This window comes from Primulina huaijiensis, unplaced genomic scaffold (genome assembly GCF_012295235.1).
Source record: "Primulina huaijiensis isolate GDHJ02 unplaced genomic scaffold, ASM1229523v2 scaffold42781, whole genome shotgun sequence".
NCBI lineage: Eukaryota > Viridiplantae > Streptophyta > Magnoliopsida > Lamiales > Gesneriaceae > Primulina > Primulina huaijiensis.
The window spans coordinates 1-12,588 of NW_027360306.1; the positions used below are offsets into that span (position 1 = coordinate 1).

At 35.6% G+C, this 12,588-nt stretch overlaps 3 protein-coding genes and 1 long non-coding RNA gene across 5 annotated transcripts; 2 read left to right on the forward strand and 2 right to left on the reverse strand.

Moving 5' to 3' along the window:
* Positions 1–6: 6 nt before the first annotated feature.
* On the forward strand, positions 7–1,296 carry LOC140969825 (uncharacterized protein At3g28850-like). Its single transcript, XM_073431311.1, has one exon. The coding sequence runs from the start codon at positions 102–104 to the stop codon at positions 951–953; it is 852 nt and encodes a 283-aa protein (XP_073287412.1). The 5' UTR covers positions 7–101; the 3' UTR covers positions 954–1,296.
* Positions 1,297–2,165: 869 nt separating this feature from the next.
* LOC140969821 (uncharacterized) lies at positions 2,166–4,866 on the forward strand. Its single transcript, XM_073431300.1, has 3 exons — positions 2,166–2,476; positions 3,390–3,654; positions 4,328–4,866. The coding sequence occupies exons 1-3, from the start codon at positions 2,224–2,226 to the stop codon at positions 4,560–4,562; spliced, it is 753 nt and encodes a 250-aa protein (XP_073287401.1). The 5' UTR covers positions 2,166–2,223; the 3' UTR covers positions 4,563–4,866.
* A 631-nt stretch (positions 4,867–5,497) lies between these two features.
* Positions 5,498–6,288, reverse strand: LOC140969822 (uncharacterized). Its single transcript, XR_012174014.1, has 3 exons — positions 6,186–6,288; positions 6,014–6,107; positions 5,498–5,819 (listed from the first exon to the last, which is right to left on the reverse strand). It is a non-coding gene; the product is annotated as an uncharacterized lncRNA (long non-coding RNA).
* A 1,287-nt stretch (positions 6,289–7,575) lies between these two features.
* On the reverse strand, positions 7,576–12,203 carry LOC140969823 (probable methyltransferase PMT7). Of its 2 annotated transcripts, none has more exons than XM_073431301.1 (7): positions 11,744–12,203; positions 10,849–11,257; positions 9,772–10,061; positions 9,169–9,540; positions 8,625–8,871; positions 8,406–8,544; positions 7,576–8,206 (listed from the first exon to the last, which is right to left on the reverse strand). In XM_073431301.1, exons 1-7 carry the CDS (start codon positions 11,943–11,945, stop codon positions 8,045–8,047), a joined length of 1,821 nt encoding a protein of 606 aa, XP_073287402.1. In that variant the 5' UTR covers positions 11,946–12,203; the 3' UTR covers positions 7,576–8,044. The 2 variants fall into 2 exon arrangements, with proteins under 2 accessions (XP_073287402.1, XP_073287403.1); XM_073431302.1 differs by lacking the exon at positions 11,744–12,203 and adding an exon at positions 11,377–11,694.
* Positions 12,204–12,588: the final 385 nt, after the last annotated feature.

Genomic DNA, 12,588 nt, shown 5'->3' on the forward strand with positions numbered 1-12,588 from the left:
ACTTTGTTTCCCTCACTTCTACTACTTATGGTTACCTTGGGCTAACGGAGCCCCAAAACACTGGTTTTAGCGGGCAAGATTTAGCAAAATCGACGGCCCAGATGAAAAAGATTCGAGATTTTGGTGAATCTGAGGACCTTTGTTCCCCAGACTCAGTTGTAAACACGTGGGAGCTCATGGAAGGGCTAGATGACGATGAGTTTAATTTCCAGATAGTGGACTCCCATAAAAGAGAGTTGGATGCGAGTGAGATGGTGAAGTCTTATGATTTTGTGGAGAATGAGGAATCTAAGCCTTTGTGGAAGCATTTGTCTGAGGAATCTTTGCTTGCAAAATTGGACTTCAACGTGGTGTCGAGTTACCGAAAGGCATTGGTGACTAAACAACTTGGATATGAAAGGTTTAAAGACGTTTCAAATCGACCCCAAAAGGTCGAGTCTTTGGAGTCAAATGATTCATGTTCTTTGGTGTCTGTTGGTGATGATTCTAGTCATTTGGTTGAAGCTGATGATAGGATTGTATTGTATTATACTAGTTTGAGGGGAATTAGGAAGACTTACGAGGATTGTTGCTCGGTTCGAGTGATTCTTAGGAGTTTTAGAGTGTGTGTAGATGAGAGGGACATCTCAATGGATCAGTCATATAGGATGGAGTTGCAGGGCGCGTTGAAAGGTAAGACACCAAGTTTGCCACAAGTATTTATCAAGGGGAAGCACATTGGCAGTGTGGAGGAGATCAAGCTCCTTAATGACACAGGGGAACTGGCCAATCTTTTGGAAGGTTTCCCTCTAATGGATTTAGGATTTGTATGCAAGAATTGTGGGGATGCAAGGTTTTTGCCATGCAAGAATTGCAACGGGAGTTGTAAGGTTTATGAAAAAGAAGGGACACTGAGAAGGTGCACTGATTGCAACGAGAACGGATTGGTTCGGTGTTCTGGTTGTTGCCGTTGAGTAGGTTGTATGTTGATCTCAACGCAAGTATAATGGTACTCTTACCTAATTGTGTAGGGTTTATTCAAAAGGTTGGATTGTTCCAGTACTATGTCACCTAAATTTTATTAGCCCTGAGTGTAAATATGCTTGTTTTATATTGCTCACCGCATTTTGTAAACCTCATCCCCGATCCCAAATTCAGTCGTTCAAGCTATACATCATCCGGCTCCCTTCTCTATGGATGAAAATATAGCAGTGGAAATCAGACTTCTTTGCTTCAAGATTCAGCATTTCCCACGAACAGGGAATCCAGTCGTCCATATTTGGCTCGAAGCTGTTTGCACTCTAGATTTTGGGGGATGCAACCCTGTTGTAATAAAAGTTAATAATAATAATAATAGAAATATCTTTAAGGGTATGTACTAAGGTTCCAATGGAATCAAATTATACAAAAACAAATAACCTGAATATTTTTTGAGAAAACAAATTGAAATTTTCATCAAAATCAATAAGATCAAATTGTACTAAAAATTGGTTATTTTGGTACATAAACGAAACAAGTTTACTATGCGAATATTTGTGAATCCTGTTCTCTACCATCTTTGCCTTAGCTTACTGGAATCTTATCACAGGGCATGCATTTTCTGTGCCAATGAATTCGAAAACTAAACTACATGATGATGTATAAATCAATCTTATGTTATGTTGAACTAAAACCGAAAATTTACCGATGAAATGACAAAAAAATATAAAGTGTGTCATGTAAATTAAGGGACAAAAAATATATAATTTTCTTTTTTACTAGCGGATTTTCGATAGATATGAATTAATGTCAAATTTAATACTTAACTTAAAATAGCTTGTTCTATGATATATATCATTTTACACGTCCCTTGTTGTACTATTAATAATAACTTTTTTAATCCATCGATTGTATCATAAACAAACTTGTATTATTTCTTTTGTTCGAAGAAATACTTTTCTAAGGGTTGGATGACTTGGGTTCTTCCAACTTTTAGCTAGAAGGATGGAAAATAGATTTTTTTTTAAGATTTAAAATTTAAAATTATTTTATAATTTGACATTTATATATATTTTTTGGAATTATATTTTGTGTTGCATATAGTGTCATATGATTACTAATACATATAGCAATGTGCATCATAGTTTTCGTAGGGGAGGAAAATATAATTATAAATTTTTTGAGGGGGTTTCGTATTTTCCTCTAAAATTTTCCTGGCTTGTGCGTTGTGAAACACTATCCAGAGTCTACCTTAAGCGCTACCAAATGGCGGGTTCTTCAGCATCGAAGGATTTCTCAGTTGTCGTTTTAGCTTCGGATCTCGGCGTAGACGCCCGACCCTTTCTATCTTTATCGGAATCGGAGGAGGCCGAGGAGGAGAACTGGCACGACTGCCCTTCTCTTCTAACCCCCGCCGATGATTTCTCTGACCTCGACGCCCTCCAATTCTTTCGTCTGGAAAGTGGCTCCGATAAATCCGGCTACCCTATTTTACGCATTGTTGGAAAGTATTTTCCGGGTAATTTTTTCCTCTTACTTGTAAACGACTTATCTGTGTAATTTGCTACCTATTCTTGAAAGAATTTGATGTAAGAGTAACAGAAATGCTTGCTGTTTCTTTTTGTCTCTGTTAGCTTGATAATATGGTTCATTATTTGGTTAAATTTACAATATTATACCGGGCTCTCGGAAAAAGAAAGTTTTTTTTTTTTTTTTTTTTTTTTTTTTTTTTTTTTTTNAATTATGAATGAAATTATGATGTACTGGTTTTAAAGATGATACAATTGAAGTGGAGATCGCAATAGATAGTTTTCTTAAATTTTAAATTTAATTTAGTGTTTTTTAGATTATTAGCAGTTGGAGAGAGTGTTTTCATACTTTTATAGAAAATTTAGCAGTCACATATACAAGGATGGTAGAGATTAAACTGGTATCAGAGTCTCCAATTCATTTACTTCTGATTTTGTTATTGCATCGCTTTTGTTAATAGTGCGGCTGAACATGTGATCATTGCTGGAGGTCGGAAATAGAATTATTTGTAGATTTGATAAAAAGATTGCTAATTTGTCTTGGAAGTGGGTTTTATATTTTAGTTCAAGGGTAATGTAGAGTTGAATTGACTTAGGTGCCCGCAAAAAAAAAAAAAGAGGTATTGCTCTCGATTAAATCCCTTCCTATTTAATATTTCAGTTGGTAACTTGCTTTTGGCCTGTTATTGCAGAACATGTTACGAAATATATGTACCACTAAAATAAAAGGCCTAAATTTCTAATTGTTAAATGATGGCTCTGTTTTGAGTCTCAGTCTTCTCATTGTAACGCTTCTATAGAATTGGACTAACATTCAATTTTATACATAAAAAAGAATGTTGTGAGCTCATGGTTCACTGTTTGCATGTGAACTGTACGTTAATTGTCTTTATATGCGTTCAGCTGTCGTGATCCCTGGAGAGAGGCTGAAGAAATATGTGTTTCACAAAATTTTAACTGAAATACCAGACGGGCCATTTTGCATTGTATACATCCATAGTACAGCGCAGAAGGATGACAATTCCCCTGGCATTACAATCCTAAGGTGGATCTATGAAGAACTACCCAATGATTATAAAGACAAACTTCAGGTTGTGTACTTTATTCATCCTGGGCTTTGGTCAAGACTTGTCTTTGCTACACTTGGGAGATTCCTTTTAAGCGGAGGGTTAGTTGTTTTTCTCATGTTTTTTCACGAGAAATATCAACATTGTGCACCAATATGTTATGTTACTCCGTGAAAGTAAATTCTCTCATCATTCACCCCTCCCATGGATTGAAAAGATAAATCAGTGTTTTGCGTCTACAAATTGCATGCCTTTGAATGGCGAGCATCCACTCATCGTGGCCAGTTGTTCAACCTAGCTCTGGCTTCACATAAAAAGTTTTTGGCTATTTGTTTCCAAACAATTGCTGTTTGTTCAGATGATTGCATCATCTTGTGTCATATTTGTCGAACCTAAAAAAACTGACCAAATACTCAATTCTAACGCTTAGCGATTTCTTAATGGATCTTATCACAGATTATATGTCAAACTTGGCATGTAGCCCTTAATCGTGAAGAATGACTAACAAGAGAACAAACTGTAATTGCTGAAAATTGACGTGAGAAGTTTAATGTTTATGGTTGCATCTATGCAAGGATCCCTGATGTGTCTGGGATGTCCAAATTCTCCAACTGTGGCTTTTACGTCTTCCATGCTGCTCTTCAGCTTTGAGTTTTCTCAATCATTCTGTCTTCTGAATGTCTATTTTAATATCTATGTAACAAGTCCTTGGAATCTGAAATTGAGAATGGATAGTTTATGCTAAGTTGCTAACCTTTTCCCCTCTTGTTATAGTTTATATTGGAAAATCAAGTACATCAGTCGGCTTCAATATCTCTGGCAAGATATAAAGAAGGGAGACGTAGAGATTCCAGATTTTGTTCAAGAGCATGACAACATTCTGGAGCACAGGCCCCTTACAGATTATGGGATTGAACCTGATCCCTTTCATTTGACTGAGGTACCTTCAACTGCCTATTCATTTGGAAGATATGAATCAGGATGGTCATCTCGAGAATACATGTCCTAGTTTGGTCATGGTTCACTGTACACAGTATAATGGTGTGGTGTGCTATACGTAATGATCATTTGCACAGATCCGCTGTAAACAAATACTTCTCTCAGAGGGCTGTAATGTTGTTAAGCATAGATTATCTCATCTATAACGGCATCGTATGTGGTGTTTTTCTGGAACAAAATGGATTTCCTATGGGATTAGCTGCTTGAATCAGGATTCAGGTCTAAATCATGTTTTTCCTTTGACATTGCCTGTACTCTTAAGTAAATTCAGCATGACTGATAATTTTAATACAATCAAGATAACGTTGTAAAGATACCATTTTGTGAAAATCATGTTCCAAGGTTATTCAGAATGAGAAGAAACTAAACTTGGTTTTTTAATTACGTAAATAATAGACTAACTACACCAGTTACATGTGGTTAAACTGTAACAGGTGATTGGCAGTTGTGTTAAACTGTTTAAGTTGGGTTTATATAAACTGTAACTGCAGTTACTGTTCAGTGGCTTCTTTTGTGGCACAACGATTAAAACGTGGCTACCAGTTTATTTTTTAATTTAAAAGATTGAGTTGCATCTTTACTAACAACCATAACTCTTTATACATGATAGACATCTGGAGTGAAAAGTTGATACCTGAATGAAAGTTTCGTGTTCAATTCACGTAAGTTGCAGGATCAATTTTTGGGAGGAGATTGTTTTGTCTGTAAGCAGCATTTGCATCTTTTATCTAATGTGATTGTTTACGTGGCATAATAATGAAGAGTAGTGTTTAGTTTGTTGTGAGGTTTAGAAAATTGTAGTTGTAGCAACAGTAACTTTTGGTACAATGATTTACACTTGGTCCAACATTTGCATGTTTTTTTTATCGGGGTTCATATGAGCTTTAATGAATGACATTTTTTGTCACTACGTGTACTGATAACATAATATATACTGGGAACAAATGTTAAAAACTCTTCTACTAGTTTTTGATAAGTTGCAGCTGAGTGAGGAATGAGAATACATTGTCAAAAAAAGAGCTCTATGTAACGATACCTATAGCTAGGGAGTACCCAAGATATCTGTATACATAATTGCATGGCTCTAAAAACAAAATCACCAAACAAAGTAATACTGATAAGAGCATACTTCTGAAAGACAGCAGCGGCCAGGTACAAAGTGAGTAAAACAACGTCGATTAATGTAACAGGTACTTATGTCCCTTACATCTAAATGTTAAATCAGAAGCATACTTCACACATCCAGCAGCAACATAAAGCGAAGAGGCTGAACAAAACAAGGAGGGTCACTCGAGTTAGCCAGTGGCTTCAAGCACACGTTGCTTTTTGGTAAGGTTTGTTAGACCGAATATAGAAATGAATGAAGTTTGCAATTTGATGTCTTATCAAAACTTCGACATATAATTGGAAGGGTTTCTTTCTTTAAAGTAGTTTGATATGAATATGAGTTAAGGTCTTTACCATCCCTCGATGAATCCCTTGTCTCCTTTGGCTTTTGTTTTTGACCAGCACTTCATCTTCTTCTTACATGCTGGACGATTTTCCACCGGATAACCTTCAGGCAAAAGTTTCAGGAATATCAGTTAATTTAACAGAAGTACTGTGCTTTTGTCTGTACGTATGAGAGAGAGACCTGGAGGAGGAGGTTGTGTTGCTTGGTTCTGCATTTTGGTAAAGGAATAGACGAAGTTTCAATGTATGTGGGATTTTAAGAACACGGTATATATATAACATCTACACTATGCGTAAAAATTCTACTTTTTAAGTACATACTTATCTTATAAAATTAGAAAATAAAAGCCTTTGATCACACCAAACCTATTTCGTTTTTTTCTAAAAAAATCCATCTTAAGATTTTCTTCAAGTAAATATGTTTTGACAATCTTAAATGATGGTACAAACCAATTTTTTTTTCTTTTTTTGCCAAACACGATGGTTGTTTCAGATTATGAGGGAGATGGGTGCCATAATTAAGGTGGTGGTGCATTTTGGTTGGTTCGATTGACGTTACACGGTCGATCTCAGGATGTACTGAATAATAATAACCTTATCGAGTTAAATCATTCAGAAAGAAAAATTGAAAAGCTCAAGTTTGAAAGCATTTGTGCAAACTAGCAAGCTTTCCCACGTAAAGAATTCGACCTCAGACAAGAAAAATCATCTCCCCAATTGTAATAATAATAATAAAGAACGGTACTGTTAGATATATGTTAGAATTCGAGTTAATTGATTTTTAATTAAACAATAATAATTCAGAATACATGGTATAATGATTTTTCAGTTGTTGGATTCCTTGCTTGGTGAAGATTGAAGAATAAAAGGCATCAGGTACTTCATCACAGCGCCAAAGTCAACAGAATAAATGGAAAGCACTTTTGATGGGAATTTTCTTTGGTTCAAAGAATATATTCTGAATTTCTATCAATAAAAAAACACATCACTAAAAGAACGAGGAGTGATTGAGTTTTCCGTGAAATATTTTTATAATTAACAATTCAACTCTTTCGAATGATATTCTATCAAATATTATATTCATGAGTCAATGATTTTTATTTCATCAAAATAAATTTAGAAATATTAATATATCCACATGTATGTATGTATATATACACATACATACATGTGGATATATTAATATTTCTAAATTTATTTATATATATATAGATGATAATGCAAGTATATAAGTGATATATGTTAAATACGAAATAAAATAAAATCAAGCAAGCCATGGTTTTACTATTGAATCTCTCTTAGGATATTACAAGAGAGAGGTGCTAGACTGCTAGTTATTTAATTATCTCATAAATATAAACATATTAAAAATTGTATATTATGGAAAACAACATTCCAAAATAATAGGTTACATAAATTAAGCTGTAAGCATACATCTTTCACCAAGGGAAGAAAAATCATCTTGACAATTTTTTTAAAAAATATTACATGTTCAAATTCAAACTCTAGTTAGTATTTCAAGCTTCAAACAAACTCGAGCTACCTCAATGAATTGCAAGCTACAGATCAAATGTAAAATCATGAGAGATATTCTCTTCGGTCCTTTTGCACCCCTAGGCATGAGCTTCAAGGCATCATTCCATAAATATAAGATTTTACAGATACAGAAAAGAGTTATAAAGCAATAATCACAGCATACTATTTCTCATTTGCCAATAACCAGTTGATGTCCAAGGAAAAAAATTGTATCCTACATCTCAGTTCGATTGCGATTAAAAAACATATATCCACCCCTTCCGAGATTACAATGATATGTTCATAAACCTATCGGAACTCAGTTAAGCATATACAGTTTCGTCGTTGAGCATGAGTAACCAAACAACTTAGAAGCACTCACAATTGTTGTCTTCTAACAGCTCCATTGGGATGTTTGACTGAGTGATGAGAGAAAGCCCTGTTTACCTCGTGATACAAGAAGTGCAAACCAATTAGTTTACGTCTAGAAGCACTTGCAGAAATATGGCTTCCCATATTCATGCATCAAAGGATTGCCCAAAACTTCTTCCGGCAAAATAAGACTCGTTCCATTTTCTTCTCATCATTTTCCAAAGTATGTAGTTGAGTATCCCAAAGAAACTTTGGAGCAAGATCTGCGATCTTTGTCATAATACTTGCATCTTCACCTCTAATAATTGCATAACCCTGAACGGCAAGATTCATGAAACTCAAGTTACTTGCTTACAAACCTAGTCGTAAATTTGGCTACATTTCTCATCATTAAGGCTTCCTAATATGATTTATATCATTGGAAAGTGTAAAACATTAAATATAAGTCAAGATTACTAGTAAACAACTTTATCAAGAAAGCACGCATAAAAGTGATAATATCAGCAATACACACCTGAGGTCGCAACATACGATCCATCTCCAGCATTATGTCCTCGAGTAAGCAACCTTCTTCACGGTTCTTGTAATGAGATAGAAGATTGTTGGCATGTATTAGATCATATGAACGTGGGTATGTTGAGAATGGTTCGCACCTGTTGGTACCGAAGGAAATCTTGATATAGTATTACACTAATTGGCATGAAAAACTTACAAGTTAAACTCTACGACATACCAGTCGTGGAAAGCACCGATTAAACCCCTGTCATAAATGGCAGATAAGGTATTGTTGGCGCTTATAGGAACTACATTCATGATCCAAACAGGCCATGTTTTCAAGGCAACTGCAAATCCACCGAGGAAAGCATTCATGTCCATGACGTTGCGTACATCTTTCTCTTCAGCATCCATCAATCTCCAGTAATGTCGAATTTGGTCCTGCCAGTAGATTGTATCTACCAAAAACTTTTCTCGATTGATACCTGCATCGAACACATCGACCGAGGTAGGCTAATTTTTTTTCCTTATTAAACTCAAGTTGGAAATGTGTTAGAAAATCAAAGTTATAATTATGCGAGAAAAGTTGAAACACGGCATTCAGAGGTGTTGAACTGTTGATGAAGAGAATTTCATAATTTTTCTTAGAATCAGTCATGGTGTGATTGATATAATGTTTGAGAACTAATTATCACCATTATTATAAATTATAATATCATCACATCATATTTCATTCATGCATATTCCATTCCAAACTGGTGTTTTTACAAAGGTGAATGTACCTAACTTGCTGAGGGTTCCAGAAAACTCTGAGAGACGCTGAGGCATAGGAGGGAGTTTCTGGGAAACACGTTCAGCTATACAGTTCCTCAATGGTGCTTTCCACGAGGGCTTTTCATCATCAAGGGGATTGCATACATTTATAATTTTTTGCTGCGCATATTTCTGTATGCATGAGTTGTCCTCTGGCTTAATCCACATTGCTGTCTGCACTTTCCGAGCAATGAGTTTCCAGCACATAGCAGATGTGAGATTCATCAACTTATCCCAAATCAATGGATATTCTTTATCAGTTTTGTAAGCAGGAGGAGCTGAGTAGACAAAATATCCATTTGATCTCAATAGACGATCCACTTCTTTGATCAGAATGCCTTCTGCAATCATAAGTGAAAAGTGATATGTATTATTCTACTTCAACATAGTTGGAGTATTCTCCTCAGATGAAAGTATATCCAGTAAAGCTTTAGCATACAAAACATAAATAACCTCAATAGGTAAGGTCTACAAACTCAAAATAGTGAAAATATGGCAGGAACTGTTTCAAATCGATACTTTCCAACAGAGACCTCTCAATAAATCTAAACGATACATACGAAAAGGCTTACCATTCTCATGCCAGTCAACACGACATCTGGAACAATGGACCATCTCAAAGGTGTTACTGGGATATGGTAACATTTTGGTGGACAAAGCAGAAATCATAGCACCAATTCCTCGTTCTAGAGCAAATTGAATTTGATTTTCATGACCATCTTTGGGAGCAAAAGACATAGTTTGAATGTTTAAGGGAAGAAGGTAAGCTGAGAAGCTAGCTACTCCACAACCAACATCTAAAATTTGAAATACACCAGCAGAAAGGAGGTTTCCATTGTCATTTGTAGTCATATTTCCCAATCTGAAAAAATAAAAGGAGTATTGATTAATCAGTACCTGAATAGCACAAGGGTAAACATCACAGTCTTCAGTGAGTTCTTGGGACTTAAAAGATGCCGATAAACCTATCTTTTAACAATCAAAATCTTCTAATATGATCACTTGCAACAATTCACAGATGTAGCAGCAAATTCAAATATGTAAAAAAAATACCCTCTGTTCCATTCAAGAAAAAAGAATGAACCTTCAGACCAATGACGCACATATGTAGACACATAAATACCTATCTATATAGATACACACGTACACACACATATACATATGAGTGTGCGAATATTACTCTGTGTGTGTGTGTGTGTGTCAATTCGCAACAAACTATGAAATTGCTGATTCAAGTGTTGAAAAAACAATCCTCTAGCAACCTTGATGTTCTTCCCTACATTAATTAACCTTTTCACGACAATCATTAGCAATATTTTGAAAATTCCATCATTACTGTAGGTAATCTTTTAAAATTTCTCAAAGTATGTTGGGGTTTCAACTCACCAAAACAGTAAGAACTTTCATGAGGGTCGTTATTTGAGACTTGATACATAATGTAGAATTTCTATAAACATGAAAAGACATGAGATGTAAACATATCCTCAATTTATAATGGCTCCACAAGGCAAACACCAACATATGCGACAGAAAATTTCATTAGATCATCTTAGATGAACATTCATAAAAATAAGAAACAGTATATGCGCAAAAGTCAAAACTAACATTTCAGTTCTCGAACAGTCAGAACAAGTTGAAATTAGAAGTACCTCTCAATGTATTCAGAAGCTCCATTCTTGAAATGAGTACCCCCGCCAGGAAACCACCACAATTGACCCTTCTCATGCACCCAATTTTGCCCTCCTTTCACCTCAGCAAGATGTGTATGATTCACATTGCTTCGCCAGACATAGTCCCTGCTAGAAGGCCACCTTATCGGTATCTTATAGTCAGCTGGTGGTGGCACCAAACAAAATAAGCGCCTACTGAGTGGAGGGCAATGCCTCTCTAGCTCCTCCTTTCTGGAAAGATCTAACTTCGGCAGTAACTCTTTGATGTAAGAAATGTCGTGGCAAGGAATATACTCATCATATTTTGAAGGACAAATGTTCATTCCTGTTACTGGCATCCTTAGCGGTACTGTACGGTATGTAAGACCAACTTTATTTGTAAACACGCCTGCAAGTATCAAAATGCAGAAGCACTCAGAAATACATACATTTGAACCATTAGTCGGTCGCGAGAATACAGGTTGAATATTAAGTATAGGGAAAGTACATATATTTTTAAAACATTACAAGTTAAATTTGATAATTTCCCCTCAATTTTGGGTTGATTAGCTGGATCACATGATTGGTAGATCAAAGCTCGGACTCAAAAACTCAACCGGCCTGGATTTGTTGGAGACCAATAAATCAGAAATACCATACATCACATACAATTTTCAACATTTCTCCCATTAATTATGTCAGTCCAAGGCGCTAAGAATGATGGAGCAAGCCACCAAGCTCTACAAAGTCGAATGTCAGATACCACATAGTGAGCTTAATCTCACGCCGGTTAAGAATCCAAGAATCTATTTTCTAATAAATAGAAACTCTGCTGTTATGTCAAATAACTAGCAGTAATTAGTTAATTCATCAATATCAAATACTAATGCACTACCAGAGTTAACCGAATCATTGGAGATGAACACAGACGCTTCGTTCTGTTGCACGGCCGGCTGTTCAAATGGTACATAGGGAGACGAGGAGCTGTTTCCGAAGAGTGTCCCGACGTAGAAAGAAGCAGCCATTGTTAAAAGGATAAGCATTATGCGCTGACCCGTCTTCCAATCAAAAGCTCCCGCGTTGAAAAATCCCACCATTTTTCCTACCTCGATAATCACTCCGGCATCGATATGTGGGCGCTAATCAGTTGAAGATGGCTTGAATTCGAATGACATTGTTGTACGGAGGCAGATCGAGAGATCTCACACAAACCCAACACAAGATGCGTGAGACAGAGGAGGAGGAGTACTGGCAATCTTGGCGGAGAAAGCTATGGCGTCGGTGGATCCATTGGAAGAAACCAGAGAGATGGTGCTGCACAGAAGAGGCATAAAAAAACGAAATTTAAATCACATAAATTATTTGTTTGTCTATAAATAAAATTAAATTTGGACTTACAAAATGAAAATCAAGTTTCTTATATTCGACGAACGAACTAAAATGTATAAAATATGAAAAAGTTATGAGAAAATCCAAAATAAAATCAGGGTTTTAATAAGTATAACAAAACTGCATGCAAAATTTTCTCTGTTTCAAATCAATATTGGCTAATTAGTTTTTAAATAAATATTAACACAAGACAACAGTCAAACAACAAACATTATATATACTCCCTGCAATAAATGATAATCATCATGCAGACTAATCTAGGGAACGGATCCCAAAGCTATATTTATTTTTGTCGATTTTTATTATTATATATTAATACATCAACTCCTACTCTACTTTGATAGATCTATA

What these genes read in the sequence shown, in the direction of transcription:
- LOC140969823 (XM_073431301.1), bottom strand. Translation starts at nt 11,945, where the DNA reads ATGGTGGGATTTTTCAACGCGGGAGCTTTTGATTGGAAGACGGGTCAG. An exon ending in TGTTGACTGGCATGAGAATG is followed by an intron (nt 9,541 to 9,771) that starts GTAAGCCTTTTC and finishes TTATGATTGCAG; the next exon opens with AAGGCATTCTGATCAAAGAA. An exon ending in TGGAACCCTCAGCAAGTTAG is followed by an intron (nt 8,872 to 9,168) that starts GTACATTCACCT and finishes TGTTCGATGCAG; the next exon opens with GTATCAATCGAGAAAAGTTT.
- LOC140969825 (XM_073431311.1), top strand. Translation starts at nt 102, where the DNA reads ATGAAAAAGATTCGAGATTTTGGTGAATCTGAGGACCTTTGTTCCCCA.
- LOC140969821 (XM_073431300.1), top strand. Translation starts at nt 2,224, where the DNA reads ATGGCGGGTTCTTCAGCATCGAAGGATTTCTCAGTTGTCGTTTTAGCT. An exon ending in TGTTGGAAAGTATTTTCCGG is followed by an intron (nt 2,477 to 3,389) that starts GTAATTTTTTCC and finishes ATATGCGTTCAG; the next exon opens with CTGTCGTGATCCCTGGAGAG. An exon ending in AGATTCCTTTTAAGCGGAGG is followed by an intron (nt 3,655 to 4,327) that starts GTTAGTTGTTTT and finishes CTCTTGTTATAG; the next exon opens with TTTATATTGGAAAATCAAGT.